At 41.7% G+C, this 25,780-nt stretch overlaps 1 protein-coding gene across 4 annotated transcripts in view; it reads right to left on the reverse strand.

Annotated features, from left to right (window-relative positions):
• GRK5 (G protein-coupled receptor kinase 5) overlaps nucleotides 1–25,780 on the reverse strand; it is a 229,615-nt gene that overhangs the window by 34,121 nt on the left and 169,714 nt on the right. For 2 of the 4 annotated variants that reach the window (XM_050958998.1, XM_050958999.1), the window contains 3 exons: nucleotides 7,241–7,341; nucleotides 4,516–4,608; nucleotides 746–809 (listed from right to left, as the gene is read on the reverse strand). In XM_050958998.1, the coding sequence (XP_050814955.1) occupies nucleotides 746–809; nucleotides 4,516–4,608; nucleotides 7,241–7,341 (258 nt within the window). Of the gene's footprint in view, nucleotides 1–745; nucleotides 810–4,515; nucleotides 4,613–7,240; nucleotides 7,342–25,780 lie in introns of all 4 variants that reach the window. The other 2 variants (XM_050959001.1, XM_050959000.1) reach the window with 2 other exon arrangements.

A 25,780-nucleotide genomic window follows, 5' to 3' on the forward strand; every position in this document is an offset into this window, starting at 1 on the left:
AGAATCAATGCCCATGCTCCATCTCAGCAGGAGGAGTAAGTGGAGTTGACGGGGGAGCCGTGGCAGTTGACTTGCCACTGTGAGGACGGCCAGGTAAGTTGAACTAAGATACTTCAACTTCAGCTACGTGAATAACGCCCCCCCCACTGTAGACCAGCCCATAGGGTATGTCTACACAGCAGAAAAATTAACCTGGCAGAAAGCTTCAGAGCCTGGGTTAACTGACTTGGGCTCACACTGCAAGGTTAAAAAGAGCAGTGTAAATGTTCAAGCTTGGAGCCCAGGCTCGGAGACCCTTGCTGGGTTTCAGAGCCCAGGCTCCAGCCAGAGCTGAACATCTGCATGGCTATTTTTAGCACCACCGTGCAAATCCGAGTCAGTGAGACTCACTGACGCAGGGTTTTTTTGCTGTGTAGATGAACCCTTAGACTAGACACTCTCAGGGCAGGGCCCTGTTTCATACTGTGCATTTAGACTGTGCCCTGATCTAAGCAGAGGCCTCTAGTTGCTATTGTGATACAGATAATAACGGTGTGAGCATGATTCAAAAGTAACCAACAGACAAAACAAAAGAGTCATTTCTGTAGGTGACCCTTGAGGGTTATAAGCTTATGAAATGTTAACAGAAAACTGTCAGCAATTGAGTGGTTAAAGCCATCCTCTTTCTTATGAAAAAGATTTCTTTTAACCTGCAGTGCCCGTGAGGTGGGAAACATTCTTAACAGAAGCTTTCAGAATTACTCACCTCCCCAAAACCACCTTTTCCTAGTACCCTGTACTGCCTAAATGTGTTTTTCGTTACTGGTTGCCTGAAAGAAAAGGAAATATAAAAAGAAACTCTACATTTAATGCACTCTCTAAGATTTATTTATTTCAGATCATACTTTCGAAAGAGCAAAATAGCTAAATATTGTAGAATCACATTATGTCAAGGTAATCACATTATCTAATAGACTATACAATTATGTAATCACATTACTGCAATACTATGTATGGCTTGAACTTTTCAATTCCAACATATTAAGCTGTAATAAAATACAACACATTAGTGAGTCACTGGTGTGCAGCACAATTTCTGACAGAGTCTTAGGACTAAATGGGGACCTGACTTTCCATCATATGAGATTTTTTTTAAAAAAATATCAGGAGTCAGAAGAGTTTGAAAAGATACAATCATTCTATGAACCATCTGATAATTCTCAGGTATCTATTAAGGGTCAAATCTTGCCCCTTCCTTCATGGGCACAGAGTGCCTTACCTCAGGTGGAAATCCTTCAGGCTCACTGGGCTGATAGGGAGTCTGTGTCCCATTTCTGTCATGCAGCCAAGCTTCTCAGGGACTTCTTCTGTGTCCCATTGCAGTGGGATTTCGTGAGGGAAGGCAGGAATGGAATGGGCAAGGAAGAGGGAATTGAGCAGCCATATTTGTAATTTACTTTCCCACTGGCCCAACTCAGTCTCATGTAGTTGTCATGAAAGCCTGTTGTTATTTATTATTTGTATCACCACAGCACCTAGGTCATAGACCAGGACCCCACTGTGCTAGGCACTGTGCAAACACAGGCCAAAAAATTAGTCCCTGCCCCAAGGATCTTACAATCTGCAGACTGGTTTTCCATTCAGGCCTGTTTCTATAATTATTTTAGAATAACGTCTATAGACCTTCATCTCTATTAAATGTTATACAATTTTTCCATGAAAGTCAGGCCTCCAACCCTAATTCTAACATTTACCTCCCTTACATTTTTATAATTTGCTGGAGAATATTTGATTTCAAATATCTTACTTTTTAAACCACCACTCTGTCACTAAGGCATGAAATAAAACTATATTAAAAGTGACTGCTAATGAACCCTATAGTATCTAATGAACCCTATAGTAGCTTTGTTTTGCTGCTAAAGGGCAGTCAAGCGAGCACAAGTTAAATAGCATAGCTGTGAGACCAACACAAGGATGTGGCTGAGGATAACAAAAGAAGTAAACATTAAGGTAAGCCATGTTCATTTGTGCTCTATTTAAAAAAAAAAACAACAAGGGTGAGGGAGGGAGAAGGAAACCTTATATAAATGAAATGGGAATGGACCAAACTGGATGAGGAAAATGTTATTTTCAAGCTTCTAAGAAAATATTGCAAACACTAGTGGGTTGAAAGCCAATTAACTGTGATAACTACATACTTGCCAGTGTCCCTGGAATAAACTGAGGGTTTAACTGTTCTGTTGAAGCCAACAGGCTGTCAGAACGAGCTGTTAATCATTCCATGCTTGTGAAGTTGTCTTTGTTTAATGCTGGAAAGTGCTCTTCAGCTTCCTAAGCTGAGTGGGCTCATCTGATGTCTTGTCAAGTTTATTTTTAAGGGGCGGGGGGTGAAGGGGGGAATAAAAATCTTCAATGCATTTGACAAAATTCCAAATCCTAGATGTGACAGTAGACTGAAAAAGGTCAGACTTGATAGGAAACATCTGATCTTTTTCAATTTGAGTGGAAGAAAGAAAATAGAGCATAACAGTGAACACTGAATGCTGTGGTTTTCATGTGGAATATGGCATGTACTGACCATCAGCCAAATGGTATTTAATTTTACGAGCCAGCTATTTAGCTGGTGCCATTGACACAGCTCTGTTGATTTCATCTGAATTATGTTGATTTACACAAGCTGAGACTCTGGCCCTAAATCTTCTCTTGTAATTCAGTTTGTGGAAAGTGTGGAATTCCTTTAACTCAGAGTGACAGTCACTATTAGCCAGCAGCACCAATTCACTGTGGCACCAGCCAACAAAGAATACACGTTTCTTTGTCTTGGCAGGTCAAAGCCCCTAAAGATTCCTGAAAATGAAGTGTGCCTGGAAATGTGTACCTAATAATTCTGGCTCTAGGACAAACATGCTGTATTTTCCTTTGTTTTATAAAAACAGAAATAGCAGGTCCTCCAAAAAGTTATCATAGCTCTGTCTTGGTCATGAGCAATCAAAGGTTAGCTATGCAAAAGGACGGCTCAAATTGCAGTGTTTTTTTTTTTTTAAAATAGTACCCAGTATACTGGAAGTCAAACACTACAACACACTAGCCATATCTAGGTTGTTTTTCTGTTTTATTATTAACTTTTCTAGCAAGCAGAATCTGGTTTAGCATTGCTTATCATGCTGTTTGCAAATGTGAAAACTGGAAACTAGAGGCACATCTAAATCTTCACGTCACAAACACATGCAGGTGGGATGTAACTGCTAAAGTGGGTCATTTAAAAATATTTGTAACAGGATGCAAACATCTATTTGCCTGCAATGAATAACTTTTAGTGACAGGGAGCACAGTAACTATTAGAGCAGAGATTTTTTAAGCCACATAAGTAAATTTGGATACCCAGTTCCCATTAATTTTAATGGGAATTGGGTGTCCAAATTCCTCAAGCAGCTTTGAAAATCTCATCCTATAGGTCTATGGTGCGCAACCCACATTCTACAATGTAGCTTCCCAAGGTGTTATCTGTGGCCCACGAATTCTCTATATCCTTGTCTACACCTAAATATTAAATAAACCTAGCTACATCACTCAGGGCTGTGAAAAATTACATACCCTGAGCAAAATACTTGGGTCAGCCTACTGTAGATGCAGCAAAATCAGCAGAAGAATTGTTCCACAGACCTAGATACCGCCTCTCGGAGAGGTGGCTTACCTTCATCAATGGAGAAACCCCTTCCGTCAACGTAAGAAGCGTCTACACTACAGCACCACAGCGGCATGGCTACAGTGCTGTAGCTGTGCCACAGTATCACTGTAGTGTAGACATATCGTCATTATTTTGAGGAAAGTGGTATTCTAGAGAGTAGAGGGAAGGGGAGGAGATTATTCCTGAGTCTGTGCACGTACAAGGAGGACCACTGCTATCTTGGCTATAGTTGGTGTAGACTGGTTCATGGTTGGCGGGCTCAGCTTGTGGGTGAAATGGGATCTACCACCAAGGTAAGTTTGATTCTTATCTGGTTTCGTTCTGCAGGACAAATCCTCAATCTGCTTTTTGACCCTTCTAACAATGGGCACTTATGACCAAATACGATGCTTGGGGAAGCCTTTCTGAGAAGAATGGAAATCCTGAAGCACAGCACAGGGGAGCAGAGAGCATGGCATAATGGGTCTTTGTGAAGGGGAACAGGAAGAACGGAGAAGGGCAAAATCTGAGCTGTTATATGGAGTCTAGGAGGTCAGAGAGAAAGCCGATGGGAGGGGAGGTCTACTAAATGGATGGTCAAGTAAATTCTCACTACAATAATTTATGTCACTTTCTCCATTCCTCGTCTCATCCCTTGTAATTTTACATTCTAAGATAGTTCGTAACTCAAAGATAAGGCCAAATTCTGCCTTTTATTTAAAAACCAGTGGGAGCAACGCATGCTTTTTTGACAAACAGACTGCATAGTTTTGCATAGAAACTGAATATATATATATATATATATATATATATATATATATATATATATATATATATATATATATATATATATTAAGAGCAGTGCTTACCTTTCCAACCACTTCCACTGCAGAAACCTATCAAAGTACATGCTGTTTAGGTATTCTTGAAATGGCTCTCCACTTAGGTAGTCAAGGACAGATCTGTCTCAGATGAAAAAGATATATAAGCATTTTATAATCCTGAACTTGAGGAAAAAAAAAAAAGCAATTCCAGTCTTGCTCTAAAGCAATGTTGCTTTATTTATTTCCACCTTGTTTTATTCATGGTTTTAATCAGTAGGAGCTACAATGAAACAATGTGTCATGTACACAGTACCTCACCATGTGTGGTACTAGTGTGGCACCATGTGTGTTGACAGTGGCACTAGTTCTGCAACTCTTCAGCTGGCTGGCATCAAGAGCCAGTAATAATGGTAGCTAACAGCAAGGTCGCATCTAGGGGGCACGTAGTATTGCTTAGGAGTGGAAGAGACACAGCATAAGGAATGAGAGTTGCTCTCCCCTGGCCTGAGTTACATCACAGTGGCCCAGAGTTACATGAGGGAAAAGGAGGCATCTAATCATATACAGTCTAAAGATTAGTCAATCAGGGCTCCTCTGATAGCTCATGGTCTCCTGATTGGCTAGCCTGCTGGAACTAGTCTTACCTTGTGATCAACCAGTGCAATGGAAGGTATTGAAGGCTTTCTGGCCCAATACACTTTAATTTAGAAACGCATTTCAGAGACAGAACATCACATCCAGACAAGTACTGGTCTAAACCTGCCAGCGATGAAGACATCACACAAGCACCTCTCTAAGTAGAACGCAGTTCTGAGAGAAAGGAAACATTTCTGTGGGTATTTCCCATTGAGGAACAATTGTGCTTTGGGACTAGGTCTTTTCATTATTTAACTGATATGGTTCTAGAGCTGAGCAAATGATTCATTGTTAATAATGTATCTCCTGAATTTAGCTTTTCTCCATTTGTTAATTGCCCATGGGCCATTTTTAATTTTCTGGAATCTGTTGGTTGCTTGAAATTATTTCCTAGTAATTCTTGTTCTGTGGATTGTGAATGAGCAGTTAATTGTCAGTATTTTACATTCAAAATTCCAATTCAAGTTGTCTTGGTTAGTTTTGATAGGACACACAGGTCATGTGGTATATGTCTCAATGACAGGAAATAGTTTTCTCAGAAGTGTAGTTTACAGAAGAAAATCTTAACATAAGCGGGTTACTACCAAAAAGAAAAAAAACCCCAAAACCACAACTAGACCCAACAAGATAACAGTGGTACGTGCCACAGTAGCTATTAAAAAACAAAACAAGGGAAACACATGCAAACATATATATTTCTCCTGCGGATCTGTCTTACTCATGGAGCTGTATTTGAAATAAATCCTTGCTACAGCACATAAAGGCAGGCAAACATCACATTTGTATGTGTCCTTTCCCCGTCTGGGTTTGACTATGAGTGCTTCCAAAATTAACATGGTGCAATACATTTAGCAAACACCAATAGCAAGTTTTTAAAACTTTCCTCTGAGCCCATTCCAGTTCATGTGAAATGATCAGCATTTTTATGAATGAGGTTTCATAACCATTTATGAACTGAAACAGATAAATTAGCCAGTTATCTCAAACTCTTCCGAATACAGAACTCAGCTCAGTGGTGTCCACAGCTAGCCATCTAGTAATTAAAAGCTTCACACATTGTAACAAACAATGACTGCCTTTCACCAGTTATTTGCTTTTTTGTTCCTCTTGTCAGCATCAACAAAATACATTTGACAGTAAAATTGATTTCAGAAACGGAAACTGACATCAGGTTTTTTACGTCAAGGACAGCTCTGCCTTTGTTGTCGTCAGGACTCCTGCACTCAACTGGGATACGTTAATATCAATATCTCAATGGACACGAGACCAGTGCAAGTAAACCAGTTTGTTCTAACGGAGGGCCAGAAATAATCCACACTTTTCCCCAGTGCAAAGCAGAGCTGAAAGCAGAAAAGGTCAATAACAGGAGCCAAATCAGTGAATGACACCAGAGCACATTTTACAAATCCCCATTACATCATCTAGGCAAAACAAAATGTGCTCAGCCAAAGACCACATGGGCCTGTTTTAGATGTTTCCCCTCTCTTTGTATTTTTGTTGGTTTCTGATCTACTGGCATTAAACATACTAGGATCAGTGTCTGCAAATGCAAATTGCATACTGGGAACTTTAGGACACAATAGCACAATTACTTCACCTCTGCAAAACTGATAAGCCTTTTCCCAGACAAAAAGATTAAATTGTGCACATACATTTCAACTCCATAGACAGACTGATGGTATTATTTTTTTAAAAGCTCCATCCTTTTGTTGAAGGTTTTCAGGAAAAGCCATGCAGGCAACGTTTGCACATTCCTCTGTCTAAATGGACTGCATAACCACTTAATTTTTATTCACTTTGAAACACAGATGTTTTCTTTGGATTCATTATCATTGTACCTCTTTTCACACAGCATGAAGTCTAGGGCTGGTTCACTTGGCTAGTACATTCTGTCAAATACCTGAAACACTAAGTTCCTGTATGTAGTCTGCATAGTGGAAGGGAAATATTTACTATATTTTATACAGATGAAGCAATTTCATCACTTGTCAGTTGTTTGTCTGAGAGTATGAATGTAAACTTAAGAAAATGCAAGCTGCAGATTCAAATTAAAATTTCTCCCCTTGTCTGACATGGTCTTTTACAAATCTGACCACTGCAACAGTGTGATCTTTGGAAGTCAAGTTATACTTACTTTGCACAGTGAGAAAACAGCTCTTTGCAGGGGCTGATTTCGAGTTTTTCCTCAGTCTGCTGCACAAGATCTTCACTGACTTCTGCAACATAAACTGGGGACTAGGGAAAGACAAAAGGAGCAATGTTATCTTTGTTCTAAGGCGCAGCCGATTCCCTGCTAGCACATTAAGCCACGTTCATTAGCCAAGCTCTTGGCCACTCTTAATTCAGCTCCAAGGGTTGGGTAAGAGCAATTGAGAACTGAGTCGCGCTACAGAAAAGTATGATACTGTAGTAATTTGCTCTGTGCTCCACTGTACCCCCACACAATGCGATAACCTTTCATGCACTCTTCTATATCTTCACCTCTTCTTGATCTCCATGATATGCAAAAGATGCTGGCCTGACAACTCTATCAGTTCACAGACCACATTTTACACCCCATGAAACATCTGCTATATTGAACTGCATAGGGACTAGTCCTTCATTCTTTAAAACAAAAGAGAATTCTCCCAGTGTTTTCATCTCATTGATGCTTCTTTGTGTTGTCTAAAAGAATCCATTTTTTCCCAGCAGGAGCTCAACACAAATCAAGAGCAGAGAGAATGTATTTTATTTATTTATTCAGATTTACATAATATTAAAAAGACACCTATACGTGGCTCTGGGAACCCAAACATAATTAGTAGTACAATCAAATCTCAGCAGCATTAAAATAATCATTTCAGACAGGAATTCTCTCAGCCAACTACCTACGAAAACTCCTTTCCATCCCTTCCTTGCTGTGCTGTAGGAAACATACCTTCAGCGCTCTGTGAAATCCCTGTCAAACAGATGTCTTTTGCAATGTGCCTGGAAGATCACCAAATTGGTCTATTTTGGACCACTTGACAGAAGGGACTTGTTTTTAGAGACATTTTCACATTCCTAAGAAAACTGTGTAATTATAATATTTGAATGAAATCTAGCCATCGATCTTCAGCTATTACGAGAGCTATATTTCATTCACATTCTTATTTGGGTCTTATGCTTATTTACACGAAGATCGTCCCTTCCCTATTCAAATCAGTGGGATTTGAGCACCTATCCTTCTTCGGCTCCTTTGAGAGCCCAGCCATATGAATCAATCAAACCCCCTCAATATACGTGCAGGAGGAGCCGTAACACTTTGTAAAGAAAAACTTTTCACTCATGAGCATGACCTCCAGATGGTGCTGAGTGGGAGGATCACAGCAGTTAATCACTCACTTCAGACCAGATGGTCTGGGTAGCTCACGCTTGGTTTGTGATATCCTGACAAATATCATAATAAATTGCAGTGATAATAGAGCAAATGACGGGGGCAAAGGAGAAGGGGACAGGAGTAAGTAGGAGCAAATCCCCAGCTTGGTGGAAGCCGAATGAAATCTTTCTATTTTTCTCTGCTGAAATGAGAATACGTTCCTGATTACAACAGGGAAGCATATTCTGTGCTCTGCTGAAGTATTTTTAAACAGGGCTACAGTCTACAGTATTGGGCAATGGAGGCTCAAAGTTTAGCATTTTAATAAAATCAGTAGAACATGCTTGATGTTTTTGTCTTCGGTGGAAGATTTCCTCCTTCCCTCCATATCTCTAGCCCAAGAAGGTTGGGTGGAATGCCCTGTAAAGGTCATTATCACCACTCAACTCAGCCACAGGATTTCTCTGGAGAGCAACATGAGGTGCATTTTCACCTGAGCTGGAGCTTACTGTCTCTACAACATTTCCAGCACTGCCAACCTGAGAGACAAAAGACGAGGCTTGCAAGGCGACACCGAATAGGACTAAGTGCTACAAGCAGGACCCATTGACATGATATGAACATTTTAACTTAACAAAAGAACTTCTAAATAATGACATCAGACTTCATCAAAGGACCTCAAAGTGCACTACAACCAACTAAGTAAGTCTCATGATACCCTGGGAGGTAGGCAGTACTACTGTACTCATTGAATAGACCAGGAAACTAAGGTACAAGGAGGCTAAGGCCAAATTTTCTCATCATGGTTGCTCACTGGAGGCAATGGGAACTGAGGGATGCAGAGCACCATGAGAAATCAAGCGACTTATTTAGGTGCCTAAATACAGATTGTGTGTGTGTGACTGACCTGAGGTATGACAGTGAACGAACTGGAAACAAAACATAATATAAATTCTAAGGCATTTAAGAATATTCGTACAGGGCCTCATCCAAAGACTACTGAAGTTAACAGGAGTCTTTTCATTGAGTTGGGTTAGAAAACATGCTAACTTACATGTTTTAATTAACATGTGGTTAACCTCCACTTAGTACCTAGTGTAGACAAAGACAGCAATGTTTAAAAATGTGTTAGTTGGATGTGGTTAGCAGAGCTGAAGGGAGAGGTAATGATCTAACACATGTTAAAACATTCCTGTCCATAATTAGACAGCTAATAAAAATGGCCTGATTCTTAGAGGTGTTGAGCATCTGTATCTCCCATGGGTTTTCATGGGACCTACAGGTACTCAGTATTTTATGCAACCTGCAGGCATTCAGCACTGGAAAACAAAGCCTTTATTTAAGTGCCAAAATATTGATATAGGTGCCTAGCTTTAAGCATTCATTAGAACACTTTGGCTCCATTTCCATCCCCATTCATACAGTCATGCTCTCCATTTCTCCTCCTCTGTCTGGGATCAAGTTAATGTTATGGCACTAAACACATCACATTTTGTCTGAGACCAAAGTGCATGACAAAATGGGGCCTTGCTAGGGCCACCACTCCTTCCCCCCCCCGCCACATGCACACATGGACACAAAAGTGCGCAGGGGAGACCCCTCACACACACTCTGGTGAAAGTAGGACCCAGGTGCACCTTCTCCACCTTCACCTTCCTTGGAGAAAAACTGCAGATAGCAACCAGCCAGTAGGAGCAGCCACAGAGGCAGCCAAGGCAGGAATCTTTGCACATTCAAAGAACTTACTGCAGTTGTGATTGGCCATTCTCTGCTTTGTGCCAATTGGCTGTTTGCTGCAACCCTCCCTTTTCTTTTGCCTCCCAATTTCTTCATCTCAGCTTCACTCCACACCGGCCTCTTGTACCTTCCGTGCTCTCTCTTCCTCACACCCATCCCTTTAACATCTTCTCTCCCTTCATTTCGCTTTCCATTTAGCTCATCTCCTCTGAACTAACCCTGCCCCCCACTCAAAAAAGAATTGGAACTAACAATGTTTGCTGCCATCGCATTGTTCATGCTGCTTGTGTGTCTCTGACTGCAAGCATTTAGGGGAAGGGACTGTTTGCTACCATGTTTGTACAGCACCTAGCACAGTAGGACCCCACTGTTGCTTGGCCCTTAGGCACTACTGTAATAAACATGATAAACAGTAACAATATTAGGATATTACACTTTCAAAAAAATCATAAGCACAATTTTAAGAACCATTTTAATACGTGAGGAGACTGAATTTGGGATAAAGTAAGGGGAGAAGGAAAGGAAGAAAAAAGAATCTGAGAACTATTTACAAGTCCAGTTAATCGCCCTTTCCCAGCCCAAGTTCATGAGAGACATGGTCAGTGCTTAATTTTTCAAAACCACTCGCAACTGACCTTTGAATCGCTCTTCTCCTTTCTCCCCTCTTAACAAATCAACAGCAAACGAACAATATTAATGGAAGTAAAGGCATCTAAGAACACTAACATTCTGCACTTTTTAAAAGGAAACATATGGATGGACCGGAGCCCAGTATGTAGTGCAAACAGTTTTACTAGACCATTTAATTTTCTTTAACAAAATACATTATTTTTTCATGTGCAGTTCATTTTCCAAGGAATTATGTGCCTATGAAAACAAGTTGTGTAATTGTGCAGCCCTTGAAACCATTCAAAACCAGAGAATAAAAGTCAAAGGGACCATTCCAACTCAATTAGTGTAGACTACCTTGCTGTACACCTTATAGTCCCAAAGAGTCTTCTATATACAATATAGACTAACATAATTTCTTAGATTTTTTTATGATTTCATACCTCACAATGATAGACTGAACGTGTCCATCAGAATTCTTTAATAATCCTGTCATTTTTCTTAGCTCTTGCAATTCAACACATATTCACATTGACTGGATTTAAAAATAAACAGAACACCGCTTCCACCCCCCGCCCCCAAAAGCCCACCAACAACCCACACAATCTTATTTTTGCATTGGAGAACAACAAATAACTAGCAACTCTTATGAAGGCAAGAAACAAGAATCTGGGTCCTAGCAACTGAAAGTTTACAAGACTAGCACCTTGGCTGACTAAAGAAGACAGTTGATTCTTCCCTGGATGAGGAGGAGCACAAACAACTTGCGTGATTTCTATGAAAAGTGCTCAATGGCACTTATTTCATGCCACTCTGCCAGTATCCCATGGGCAAAGACTATAAAAGCAGATTTGGCTTTCATCTGACTCTCCAATGCACCACTTCTGCATACATGAAATGTTCTTAAGCAACCATGAGATTAATTTATCAAAAGCAAATCTAGACTGTATAGATTAATACCACATAGCCTGAATCTTGTGATTCAAGCTCTTCTGTTAACTCTCTAAGCTCTTATGTTTTTCTTGTATTTAAAAAAAAACAAAACCTCAAAAAAGCCCCCACAACCCTGAACAAACATAACCAGGGCATAGGGTTGCCAACTTTCTAATGGCACAAAACCAAATTCCCTAACCCTGCCCCTTTCCCGAGGCCAGTCCACGTTCACTACATTTCCCCTCCGTTAGTGGCTCGCTCTCTCGCACCCCCACTCGCTTTCACTGGGCTGGGACGGGGTTGAGGTGCGGGAAGGATGAAGGCTCTCACTGGGGGTGCGGGCTCTCGGGTGGGGCCAGAAATTAGGAGTTCAGGGTGCAGGAGGGGACTCCAGGCTGGGGCAGGGAGTTGGATGCTGGAAGGGGAGAGGGCTCCAGCTGGGGGTGCGTGCTCTGGGGTGGGGCTGGGGATGAGGAATCCAGGGGGCAGCAAGGGGCTGTGGGTTGAGAAAGGGGTTTACCTCTGGCATCTCCTAGTCAGCGGCACAGTGGAGGGGTCTAACTTAGGCTTCCTGCCTGTCCTGGCATCGTGGACCACGCTGCACCCCGAAAGTGGACAGCAGGTCCGGCTCCTAGGCAGAGGCGTAGCAGGTGGCTCTGTGCACTGCTCTTGCCCACCGGTACTGCCCCAGCAGCTCCCATTGGCTGCAGTTCCCAGCCAATGTGAGTGTAGAGCTGGTGCTCAGGGTGGAGGCAGTGCACGGAGCCCTGTGGCCCCCCCACCTAGGAGCCAGACCTGCTGAATGCTTCTGGGGCGCCCCACAGAGCCAGGAAAGATAGGGACTAGCCTGCCTTAGCTTCGCAGCACCATCGACTGGACTTTTAATGGCCCAGTCGGTGCTGCTGACCAGAGCCGCCAGTGTCTCTTTTCGACCAGGTGTTCTGGTCAAAAACTGGACACCTGGTCACTCTACCAGTGCACAGTAATGTATTTTCCCTAATGACTATTACATTTTCTCAAATGCTAAAAGACTGATTTTGATCTCACTTGCACCAACGTAAATCAGGAGTAACTCCACTGAAACAGGTGTAATTCAGATCAGAATCATTTCCTAAGACTCTGGCAGTGCATGAAGCTATTGAGCTGATCCAATAAAAATGAAACTCATCAAACTACACCTGTTTACTAGACGGTTTAATCGAAGTCGAAAGGGTAACCGCTTTTACCAGACTTTGAACCAAAATAAAAAGCATTATATACTGCTGTGTTTGTGTACATATGCACAAGTAATGATGAAGGTCAACAGGCACTGAGATACCTCACTGTGCAAATACTGAAGGGAAGCTCAGACTCCAATGAAAGCTTCCAAGATGATTCTGAAGTCCTCATTATCTGTTATTTTAAATGTCACCCTGTATCATTGTGCTTTAAAATGTAAACTTGCCTTTTATGACTGTGCCATACATTCTGCTACAGGGTGCTTCACTCAGCCATTTAAGACCCGTTATTTGTTGTCTACTGAACAAAAAGGGAAACAAATTATCCCCTTCACTTCTATATGTTTTGTCAGAATATCTTAACATTTCCATGAGGAGGAGATATTTTCCACAGGAACCTGTGCAATACACATGGCATCTTGTCATTCTGCCAACTGGTCAAACCCTTCAGAAGTATTGGGTAAGGCACTTCAGCAGTAAATGGTTGTGATTGGAGTATTCATTTCTCTAGTAATTATATTACTTTGTTAAAATATGTTAAATGTGCTACTGCTCCTTTAAGACAGGGAACTGCTAAATGTGGTACTACTTTTCGTTTAAGACACGAAAACTTTGGTCAGGATGTAGTGAGCTGGAAGGACATGTCTGGAAGTTTCTAGTTAGCGAGGCTTTGGTCCTAAACCTGTTCTGTGAATAACAGAAGTTTCTTGTCCACCGGGGTCAGACTGACTTTTTAACCAACAACAATTTCTTAGTCCATAAATAGTCATCATTAATACTTTGCAATTGTGCAGTGCTTCTCATCTAAGAACCTCAAAGCACTTAAGATGCACCAAGTAATTAAGCCACACCCTGCAGAGGCAATGTTGCCTAGAGGGTAGAGTCCCAGACTGGGACTCAGGAGACCTGCATTCTATTTGTGGCTCTGCCACCGGCCCACTGGATGAAACTGGGCAAGTCACTTTACCTTTCTTTGCCTCACTTTTCCTATCTATAAAATGCGGACAATGACACTGAGCTCCTTTGCAAAACACTTTGAGATCTACTGATGAAAAGCGCTACATCAGAGCTAGCTGTTGTCCTTATTACAGCCATTTTATAGATGGATAAACTGAGCACAGAGAAGTTAATAACCCCCAATTTTTCAGGAGGTGCTGAGCATCCACAACTCCTAGTAAAATAAAAAAGTACCACCAAAGTAAGACGAAGCTGTGGGTGCTCAACACCTCTGAAAATCAGACTATACATAGCTTGCCATTGTCACATAGTATGTTAGTGGCAGCACAGGGAATTGAACCGAGGAATACAGGCTCCATCCTATACTCGCTCTAGGGCAGTGGATGCCACTCCTTAGAGAGCCTTAAAACATGAATGCTGAGATAGAAGCAAAGCTAGACATGAACAAGAATATCTTCTTTTAATAGTATTGATTGCCTGAAAGCTCTCTGATCATAAATATGACTGCACTGCTGGCAAGTTTCAGACATGCTGCAATGATGTGATGTTGAATCATAATGTGTTATTTTAAATGTTGCTTGCATAAAACAACGTTCAGCATATGTTACGTTTCAGTTTCTGAAAACATTCCACTACAAACTAGTCTAAAATTAATTAAAAATGGTTCAGTCCATGGACAAAAGGTCAAGCCATAACTTTTCCTAAGCTGTCTCCAGATCCAAGCACTTATGTCTCAATGATGTGTATATTTTCAGATGTGAGCAACCGACATTCCATGTGTAAATGATTTGCAAATTCTCTACGTGGACTGAAAATTAGCAGAGGTATGAAAGCTCTGAAAGGAACAGATTCAGATGAAAAGCAGATGTCCTATAGTATGATGTGATCATAATGGTCATGTGTCTAAGAGAACCTGGAAAAAATAACTGTGCGACTGTCCTGCAGCTTCATTTGATCTGCATATTTGCATATCTCTCACTGCTCTGCAGCACTGAAAGCAACAGACTCCGTCAATGCTAGCAAACCTTTGGCATGCAATACCAATTCTGCTGCTGCTAGGTCCATCCCATATCCACTTCCAGATGTTTCTGGAAGGTGCAGCCATTACAGGATGCAGTTAATGATGCCTAGCGGTACTTAAATTTGCCCACACTGTAAGTCAGATGAATGTGGTGATGAGAGGTCCTGCAATCAGGGAAGGGATTGGAAACAAAATGGACTGAGTGTGAGTGCTTCTTAGATGAATGCAAGGTCTCTGATGGCTGCAGAGGGGAGCACCACTGTAAGTGATAGTATAGGGGGGTGGGAGAAAGCGCATTAGATGAATATGTCTGGAGTTGGGGAGTGGAGATAATGGGCTGGTTTTACCCTGCTGCACAGGGAGGTGCCACCAAGGCCAGCCTTCTGCTTGCCAATGGGGACTCACTCCAGGAGAGGCAGATGATATTTTCACTAGGGGCTCCACTGGTGCCCCTGCAATGAGGATATGCTGACTCTCCATAACCCTGGCTACACAGAGACCCTTGCTGGGAGAGGGGGGTACAGCCACTTTCTGCCACTGCAATCTCTACTCTCACCCCAGTGGGCAGGGAAAGGCCAGCACAAGCCAAGATTTAATCTAACTCAGAGACTGAGGAGGTAGGAAGAGGTAAGCAGGGCTTGTGGAGTGGGTGAGCTAGTGAGGGACAGATTGAGGGGAATGAGGTGAGAAAAGCGAAAGAGGGGAGGAGAGTGCTGTCAGAGAGAAGGCAGTAGGGAGGTATCCTAGAGACTGGGCACGGATCAGATATATGCCAGCCCCATGAGAGAAGGGGTCACAGTACTGTCCCATCGCACTGTCCCATCACACACTCATTTCATTGGTCACTTTGGTAAGGCACAAAGTTGTTTGAAAATATATCTTTTCCCCCCCTGACCTTCAGAGCAAGTTGCATTTGTAGAAAACAGCCAGTTTCAGATTATGAGCAACGGCTTCAGTTTAAGTAATTGACAGCTGGGTTTTCTTTTCCTACCACAGAGTCATCTGGGTCTGGCTGAGGCAAGCCAGCTGAGCACAAGGCTTCCTAGTTCCAGAATACTTTTGTCTGATTTCACAGATATAGGAATTGACATTGGGAGTGCATAAGAACATAGCAGCAGCTGTGTTATTATTAGTATTAATTCTTTATATTGCAGCTAATACTTGGGATAACTTCCTCAGACACTGACAACCTCTCTCCTGCCCCCGGCCCTGGGGACCTGTTGCTTTCAGTTGGGCAGAGGTCTGACTACACCTCTCCCTCAATTGGAAGCATGCTGCCACCCTGCACTGCAGTGCCAATGGAACTCTGACCCACCTCCTCTGTGGAATCTAAGGTTCCAACACCCTTCCCTGGGCTCCTCTCTGAGACACTCCCCTCGGTGCTCCCTAGGGCAAGATCTGTTACTGGTTCAGCTGCGTCAGACCTGCAGCAACCAGCTGGAACAGCCTTCTCATTGGCAGGCAACACCCTCTCCTTCCCCTTTGGGGACCCTACACAACACTCCTTCATGCTGCGAGTTGCCACACCAACAGTCCTGGCCTTGTGGAAAAAATTATTCCCTGCCAACATGTCCACTGGGATGTCCTCTAGCATCCCCACAAGTAAATCGCCTTCCAAACCTTCCCACTCTACACAAACCTTTGCTAGTGATACAGGGAACCTCTCCGGCCCCACCTCCTTAATGTTAGCCATTTGCCCTGGTAAAATACTAACCTCTGGGACCACACTTAGTCGAACCAGAGAGAGCTGGGCCCCAATATCTCTCCAACCCAGGCACTCTTTGTCATCAATTCGGACAATCTTAATGTGTTTCTTTTCTGGTTCACCAGACTCAATGTCCACCAAGCAGGTCTGATAAGTTAATGGGGGTACCCTCCGGTGTCCTGGGGCTGAGGACAACCAAGCCAACATGGGATAGGGGAGGCTTATTCTTCAGTCTGGGGAAGTTATACTTCAGGTGCTCTGTAGAATTACAATGGAAGCACCTTCTAAGGTCTCCTGTTTTTAAAGGTGGTTTGGGACAGGTATGGGAGGTAGGAATCTGGGAGGGTGAGTGCCCCACCTCCCGGCCACTCACCCATTCCCAGGGATAAAGCGGTGACCTGGCTTCCCACCAAACTTAAACCCTTCTGCCTGTTACTTATTCCTAATAGGTGCTTGGGATTGTTCAAAATTATCTGCAAAAGCTGCAAGTTCTTCGACTGTTTCTACCTTTTTATCCCATAAACACGGTTTTATGTCATCATTAGACATATTCAGGAACTGTTCCTGAGCAACCAAATCACACATTGTTTCACAGCTTGTAATACTTTTTCCTCTAACCCACTTATCCAGTAAATCTCTCATTTGGTTCACATAAAGCACATTACTTAATCCAGCCCCCCTCTTAAGGCTTCTAAATTTTACTCTATAAATTTCAGGTATAATCTGAAACTGTTTCAAAATCAATTCCTTAAATTTACCATAATTGGAAGCATCACCAACTGGCATCTTATTGAATATGTCCAGAGCTCTCCCGTCAATTTTCCAACCAAAGTGGTCATCTGTTGATCCTCAAGAATTGCACAGAGCATACACAGCCTCTCAAATTTGAGGAAATATTCAGCAGTGTCCCCAGACTCATTGTACACTGGGCACAACTGCTTCCACCTGTGGATTTTTGGAGAAGGGAGTCCCCTGGTGTGGGGTTCTGTCTCTTCCACTCCATTATGGCCAGTTGATGCTTCCTCTCATTTTCTTTTTCCTCCAGTTCTTTGTCTTTCAGTTCCAGGGCTAACTTCTGCCTGGCTGCTTCTGCTTCCATTTCTTTGTCAGCCTCCAGTTTTCTCCATTCTCGGGTTTTCTCAGCCTCTAGCTGTCTCGGTTCCATGGCCCTCTGATGTGCAGCCTTTTGCTCATCCATTTCCATCTGTTTCAGTTCTGTCTCTTATGTATCTTTTCATTTTCTTCTGCTTTCAACCAGTAGAGCTCCAACTTTTTGGTAGCTTCACTTTCACTCATTTTCCTGCTTTACCTGTCCCTACTTCCCTTTCCCAAAATAAGCAAACAGAAAATAACAAAACAGTAACCACTTTGTCTGTTCTCTGGCCAACACACTTAAAATTCACTTAAAATCACAACCAGTGTTTCAGAGCAATAAGCTGTGCACATGACCCTGTTCGCTGGGCCACCGTGACGGTTGGACGCCCCATCCGGGATGCCACCTGATGTACTAGCGTTTCACTGAGCCTCTCCTGCTCCACCTGCCTGGATTCCCTCTCCCTGTTTTGCTGCATTATGCTCTCCGGCGTCTTGCAGCGCGCACACACACACACACACACGCAGGGTCACACCCAGCTGTAGACACTAACTGAAGTCAGCTTTGTGTGAGAGGACTCACCCAGCACTCACACCCACACCCCTTTTGGGAGATAAACCCAAAATAATACTGTCTTCCACTGTATAGAAGATATGCACCACACAAGCTCATAAAAAATCACCCTCTCCCTCAATGTGGAGAGAGATGTGCACAGCTTCTTCCCCCCGCCCCCCCATATTAATTACACAAACTGGGTTATGCTATAAACAAGAAATAAATGTATTAACTACAAAAGATCATAGATTACCTTAGTAAATAAACAAAAACCTCAAACTGAGCTTAACACACTAGATAGGTAAGATACAAACTAGCAAATTCTCACCCTGAGTGATAAACAGGCTAGCAGATTCTTAAGGCACAAGTTGCCTTGGCTTTCCCAGGTTTTCATACACAGGCTAAAAACCCTTCTAGCCTGGGACCATCACTTCCCCCAGTTCAGCCTTTGCTCCTCAGGTGCTTCCAGCTGTGTTGTTGTAGGGAGAGTGAGGTCCCCCTATGATGTCATTTTCCCCCTTTTATATCTTCTCCCCACTTGCTGGAAAGCTCATTTACTGTGACCTGGGTCAAACAGTTCCCATTGTGTAGTGCTACTCTGAGAGGTTTCTATTATACACAGTTCCTGGGGTAATCCTTGTGCTTGTGTGTATTTCCTCAATTAGCCATTAACATTGTTTGGCCTTTTTACTGTTGTACCTGAACAACAAGCCTGTGAGTGTTTTCAATCTCACAACATGTTTCAGTAACACAACCTAGCTAAACTGCGTAACTTCACATACTATGATAGCATATACAATCCAACGAGATAGTAATGTCTCGCAGATTAAGACTTTTAGAATGACATCTCACAAGGCATACTTTGTATAAGAAATATCCTAATTACACAACAGTGGTGAATATTGGGGTATCAGAGTGTAACAAGCACAATTACTACTAGCAGCATGATGTGTGATACCTCATTATTGGAAAAGGACCGATTTCTCAACATTAGTTGAGAAATAAAGTATGAGAAATCCATTCAATGGGAAAAAAATGACAATCTTTTGTTCAGGATCAAGTAGATTTTACAATATGTGGTTACCATTTTTGGAATTTAAATAAAATACATATTAGATAATGATAAGATTCATTAAACACAAACAAGTCTTTTAAAGGCAACAATTGAGATTATGAATGAGATTTGTTAATACTTATATTGAAAGCTCATGTGTGTTAATAAAGATAAAATAAGAAGTTAAACAAGAGACTAGAATAGAAAGTTCTCTTTCAAAAGCCTCGTTTTCCAGGCACACATTAAAGCTTTCAGCCAAAAATCAAACATCTGTGAGAAGAAGTCACGGTATACCCCCCTTAGTTTGAAGAAAATCAGAACTAATCTACATTTTCCTGCTTTTGCTACATTTTGGCCTGATCTCAGCACAAACCCCAGAATCAAATACCATTAGGAAAGTCTGAATTTTAGAATCCCGGTTTGTCATCTGACCCTCCTACATATCATAAAATAGGCCAACCCAAACCCCAGATCTGAAGGCTGTGACACTTGTGGAAAGTTCAAACCTGACCTGTCTATCTCTAGTTCAACTGAACATATTTTTCTGGTTAAAAAAAAATATAGATAACTGCTGTCAACAATCATTTTTTTCTTTTATGCCTGGCTCAGATTTCTGTTCCCGTACAAGACCTGGCAACAGGAGTGACAAGATAATATGAGAAAGTCTGTTCTAACAAGCTTTCCTATACAGTTTAACATGCTCAAAAGTTGTGGATAAGCACCCAGCTGCTCAGCTGGTTATTGGAACTTCTCTACCTTTTGACGTTCTCCCATCACTGTTGAGTTGTCTAAACATTAGCAAGCAACCTTATGTTGCAATAGTCATAGTTTGGCTTGCTCTGGTAAACCAAATATCATTTGTTCCATTAAAAAAAAAAAGTCCTTACATCTATAAAAACTCATTTACAACCTCATCATTATTTAATGGCTTTCTAGGGGGAAAACAGACAGACCACTGCCCAAATTAGCTTACCCCAGACATAGGACCCAATTCTGCAAATTTTATGCATGTGAGTAACTCTTCCCTTACAAGCTGCATCACTGATGTCATTGGAGATGCTTGCACTGAGTAAGGTTTGCTCACATGCATTAGAGGCCTGATCCAGCTTCAACTGAAGTCAGAGGGTTTCTTGCTCTCAACTGCAATGGGAGTGGGACTGGGCACAAAGTTTGCAGGCTCTGGCCCTCTTTAATAATGAGCTTCACTACCTAATAGGTCAAAATCCTGAGAGGGAGGGAGAGTTTGTGTGTGTGCGTGCGTGCGTGAAATGAAACCCCAACAGGGAGCTAGCTATTTGAGGGTATTAAAAACAATTTGGAAATGAGTAAAATTAATATAAAACAGGAAGTTGGGCGCCACTTTAACTGAAAGGCTAGAAACACCCGCATGAGAGTAGAACAAAAAGTCACACAAACATCGACCCCTTTTAAGAAGGGAGTCCCCTGAACACGTGTCCCATGTGAACGGCCAGTTAGATAACACACAGTAACTGCCATCAGAAGAGAACAGAGAAGAAAGATGTTTATTGTTCAGGATGACATGCTGTTTACAGTGGCATAGTCTGCTCTTCCTCAGTTTTGTCTGTTGGACAAACAACAGCTGTGTTAGGATATTTAAATTATGATGCTAGGATTTTGAATTGGGTCCAGGCTTTAGCCTGATTAAATGATATTAAGTTAATTTACAAGCAGAGGCTTGGCATGCAGGTCAAGTGCTTTTAACATGTGTAGTTCCAATAACCAGAGAAGTTCCCTTTAAAAAAAAAATAAATAAAAATTTAAAGTTGAGAGCTTTGAGAGCCAACTTTTCACAGCATGAATAAGCTGGTTATGTTTTAAACCCACCTGCCATCAATGGAATTTTTGGAAGCTCATATTTTTTTAAGAGATTTTTTTCCAGTGAGGTTTTGATGAATTTAAATACATTTTGTGTATTTATTACTTGTGAGACAAAAATGGTCTCTTAAGAGGTTGCTGTGATTTTTGGATCTGTTAAAACAAAACAGTCTAATGTTATTAGCAAACTGATTTTCCCACTCAAATTTTACCAGATAAGAGCATAACTCTCATGTCTCACATCGTAAAACTGCCAAGTCCATTCATAAAAGGTTAGTTCATTAATGTAGCCTTTAGATGGAGAAATCAGGAGGCAGGCACTTTAACCTCACTTTAACAGTCACTCTTAAGGGAGATACTGATGGCAGGTAGCAGCACCAACAGGCTAATAGTAATCTGCATTATCCCCGTGTGAGTCTTTGTCTTCTTCTGCTGGCTGCACCAGGTATGAGAGTTGATCAGTCTGTTACTGCTTTTAAGCTACTACAGATGCTCATTTAACTCAAGAAGTGGAACGCCCCCAAGCCCCTGCATGCTTTTAGATCCAGAGATTCCAGGTTCAAGTCCCATAGATGATCCCCACCAGCAATGTTATAAGTGTTGGCGCCCATATGGAGATTTGAACTGCTGTGGACTTCTGATGTTCAGGACAAGATTCCCTGGTCAGTGTGTGACCCATATATATCAATCTAGGTTACGTGGGTTATATAAGCATGGCAGGAAACTTGCTTCTCTCCATCCAACATCATAAGAAATAAGCAAGCTGTAATAAGATACATACTTATGCTTTGATTCCCCTGCCAGACAGTACACTATTATTAGTATTAATAATAAATGGCTACTTCAGTCATTGGCATCATAGTGCTTTGACCAACTTTATAAACTTTGTCCAGTATGTAGGAATCTCTTCTTCACCCACCTAATTCTGAAAGGAACAATGTCATGTGTATAACATCTGCAGCAAAATTTTCAGGAGGGAAGTGAAGATTATCTTCCCCCAATGAAACAGCAGGGGGGACGGGCAAAGCCAGGAGTGGTTTTAGATTTTGTAAGTCCTTGTCAGTTGGGTTTGGGTTTTGAAAAACAAATCCACAGGGCTTTTTTGGAGTTGGATCCAATTTTTTCCAAAGTGCAGCAGTTCAGGGTTTGGGTGTGAGGTAGAAACTCAGACAAATGATTAGTTTTAGCCCATTGCTACAATGTAGATAGGCAAACTAGAATTGCCTTCCACCTAAGCTGCAGTTTGGCCAGTTATGACTGCCGTGGGATAATGGCTTAGGAACAGAGTGGACATACTGCCCTCCTAGCTAATAAAGGAAAGGTTACTGCAGCAGAGATTATTTCAGGTAAATGTTGTGTATTTATAAAATTCAGCTTTACAAATTGTTGTTGGTTAAACTTCCAACACATGCAGATTGAATGCTGACATCTCGAGAAAGCAACACCATCTAACTTCTCGGACACACTGGCTAGAACACAGTCTCCATGACGCTGGGAGGCCTGCCCAGATCGAATGACTCACATGCTGTCCAGTTGTACACATTTTGCTGACATGATTCAGCTGGCACAAGTTTCCATTTTTCAAAGGGTCAAACCAGAGTAATTCTGTCAAACCTGAGCCAGATAAATGGCCCTTTCCCACGGACCAAGTCATCTCAGTGATTTTCCTGACCAAACATGACAAACTGTTTAGAAATGCCTGCTCAGCAATAAACATATGGACCTGAGAATTTAACCCCGCCACAAAGACAAGTCAAGCGGTATTTCCATTTAAAATGTGATCAATGAAGTTATTGTACCTGGCCTAACCTTTCAGCCACATGAAAAAGTGCTCTACCAGCGTAGCCCTGTGTAAGTCAAATGAGCACAGAGGAGTGCCCATAGATTTATTCTAGGACAGTGGACTAGAACAGACTCCATATCATTTTCAATAGGATATCCAGCAGTTTGGCATCATTGCAAGAACCAGAAGTCCTAAGTGCTTAACTAGCTACGGTATGTATTATAAACAGTGGGTAAGGTATTAGGGAACAGGGCTTGAACAAACCGTGGGAAAATGTCATTTACTCTGAGACCACAGCAAAGAAACTCCTCATCAAACCAGTTGCACGATTTTTTTGTTTAGATTCCACTAACACGCTGTATTACAGCTTGTCCCCTGTAATTAGAAGAATGCTTATTAATAATAAAGCCTGATTATAAAGCACTGATTTGAGGAGCAAGGTCACTGGACTGCTGTTCAGAGCCTTTGCCAAAATGGGAACATCCATATGAATCTATGGAGATCTGCTTGTACAGAAAGCATACTGCGAAGTTTATTTCCCAACTTCCTTAGGACTGAGACACTCGGATCGCCAGAGACATTGATTATGCTGTCTCTGGAACAACAACAATTGCATATTGATTTATCTGGAGACTGGATTATATATTATGCTAGATACTAGGTGGAGGCTCAGGTTACACACTCACTACTGGACAGTCACTACATAGTAGTGAAGTCAATAACAAGAGGAATGGCAAATTCATCAAGTTAGAAGGTGAAATCCTGGCCCCACTGAAGTCAATAACAAAACTCTCATTAACTTCATTCAAGTCACGATTTCACCTGAAGTCTTTGGCATCCTAAAAGTCTTCTGAAAGTTGTAAAAGCTGCTGTGAATAACATTTGGAGCTAGTAAATACCCACGGCCAGTCTTAGAATCCTGCAGCATGTTGTGTTCACATGGCACACCACACTGCACACCTCTTCTGTGTCAAAAATCAAGTGCTCACTGCTTTGTCGGTAATCTAACTAGAGGACTCTTGTGCAGCCTCTGCAGATAGCCACTCCCCTTCACACAGGCTCCCATTTCCACTATGACATGCATCAGGTATGTTCTGTGCAAACACTGCAGGGAGCACACACAGTGTCCAGTGGAAGAGAATGTACTGTACTGTATGGCGTTGCTCTCTTGTTACCGTTGAGATGTATAACTGGAAAGAGAAATGCCAGCTGGGTATATGACCAACTGGCTGGATTTGCTTGAGAATGCAGTGTTCTAGAAAGCAATCCTGGAAAATTTGTCTTTCAGAACACTAAGTCGTTGTCTCACACTAAGCTTTCTAGATTGTTTTTAATGGAACTTTAATTTCTTCTTTCTGAGCATCATTTCCAGTGACTTTCAACTTCGGTTCCTGACTGCTCCAAAAAGTAATTATGGAATCTTTCCTACAGGGCATTTAGCATAACTTAGACAGATAGCAAGAGGTCTCAGAACGATAGTGCAGTTCTCAGTATGATGTGACCTGCCCTTCCATAAATGGGATATAGCCAATATAATTAAAAAGTGATACAATGAGTCTTCCTCATGGGAGATGGAAGGCAGCAGTGATTCGAGAAGATGATTAATCCAGCAAAATGAGTGCCTTGATTTTATATTTATGTTACCAGTGGAGAAAACAAGAAGGGAAAAGAAATCTCAAGGAGACGACAATAGATGTGTTTGATAGTGGAAAATAAAATCCTCAACAGCAGGATTAAAATGATGCTGTGCAACAAGAAGTTTATTCTACGGCAGTGCACGACTGATACAAACGCTGGGAGCACTAGACTCAAGTGGGAGAAGTTTGCCCAGCAGAAAAGGTTCACATGCAACTGCAATTTCCTCCTGTCCACATTAAAAATAAGTTGATATCATTGACAGAGCCTAATGTGAATGCACAGCACTCGTTAGCTAGTACACAAATGCAAGGCTAGACACTGCTGATCAGCCAATTTCCCCTTTACAAGACTAAGCCCTCCCTTCCTTATCCTATAATTGTTTGTAAAAACAAAGGGCACATTTTTTTTAAACAAAATACCCATTGCTCTTCCCTCACTGGAATACAAGGAACTATATCCTTGTCCTATTCACCTCCTGAAGAAAAAGGAAAAAATGGCAAACATGGCCTTTATTCAGTGCATTTCCTGAAGGAAAGGTGAATGAATAGGAATTCAGATAAGAAAACGACTGCAGTTACTGTTCTGCGGATTCTGTAAAGTATATTAATGGGAATAACAATGCACGTTAGCCATCCCATTCAGTAACATTTTTAGTACACAGCTGAGTCCAAATATAAACTGTAATGGCATATGGAGAATGTCTTAAGAGCCATTTCAAATCAATATGCTTTTATATACCATCTCTCAGACAAAGTATCTCAAGACACTGCAGAGAGCGAGAGAGAGAGAAAATAACGAGCTAATGATTTTGTAGAGTTGCTCTCACAAAGACAGCAAGACAAAAATGATGCAGAGAGATGGAATGCAAAGCGCTAATTTAAAAGCAGTACTAATGTAAGTATACCTCTTTGCCAGCTATTACAGTGGGGAGGGCAGGGTGGGAGTCAGGTACAATAGGAAGCCAGGCAGTGAAGTAAAGCTGTGGTGGGTTTAGTTATAACTGTTCTATGACTACTCTTGGGGACTTTCTATCCATAGATAAGGTGGATAGAATCTCAACCATTTCCATTATATCAATGAGTTTATGAAAAGCCAAAACACAACCTGCCATTGAAACCAGGAAAATGATGTTTGTGAAAATTCATATGAACATTTTCATCAACCCATGTCACAGCCTCAGAAATCTGCTTTCCTTTTAG

This window comes from Gopherus flavomarginatus, chromosome 6 (genome assembly GCF_025201925.1).
Source record: "Gopherus flavomarginatus isolate rGopFla2 chromosome 6, rGopFla2.mat.asm, whole genome shotgun sequence".
Lineage (NCBI taxonomy): Eukaryota > Metazoa > Chordata > Testudines > Testudinidae > Gopherus > Gopherus flavomarginatus.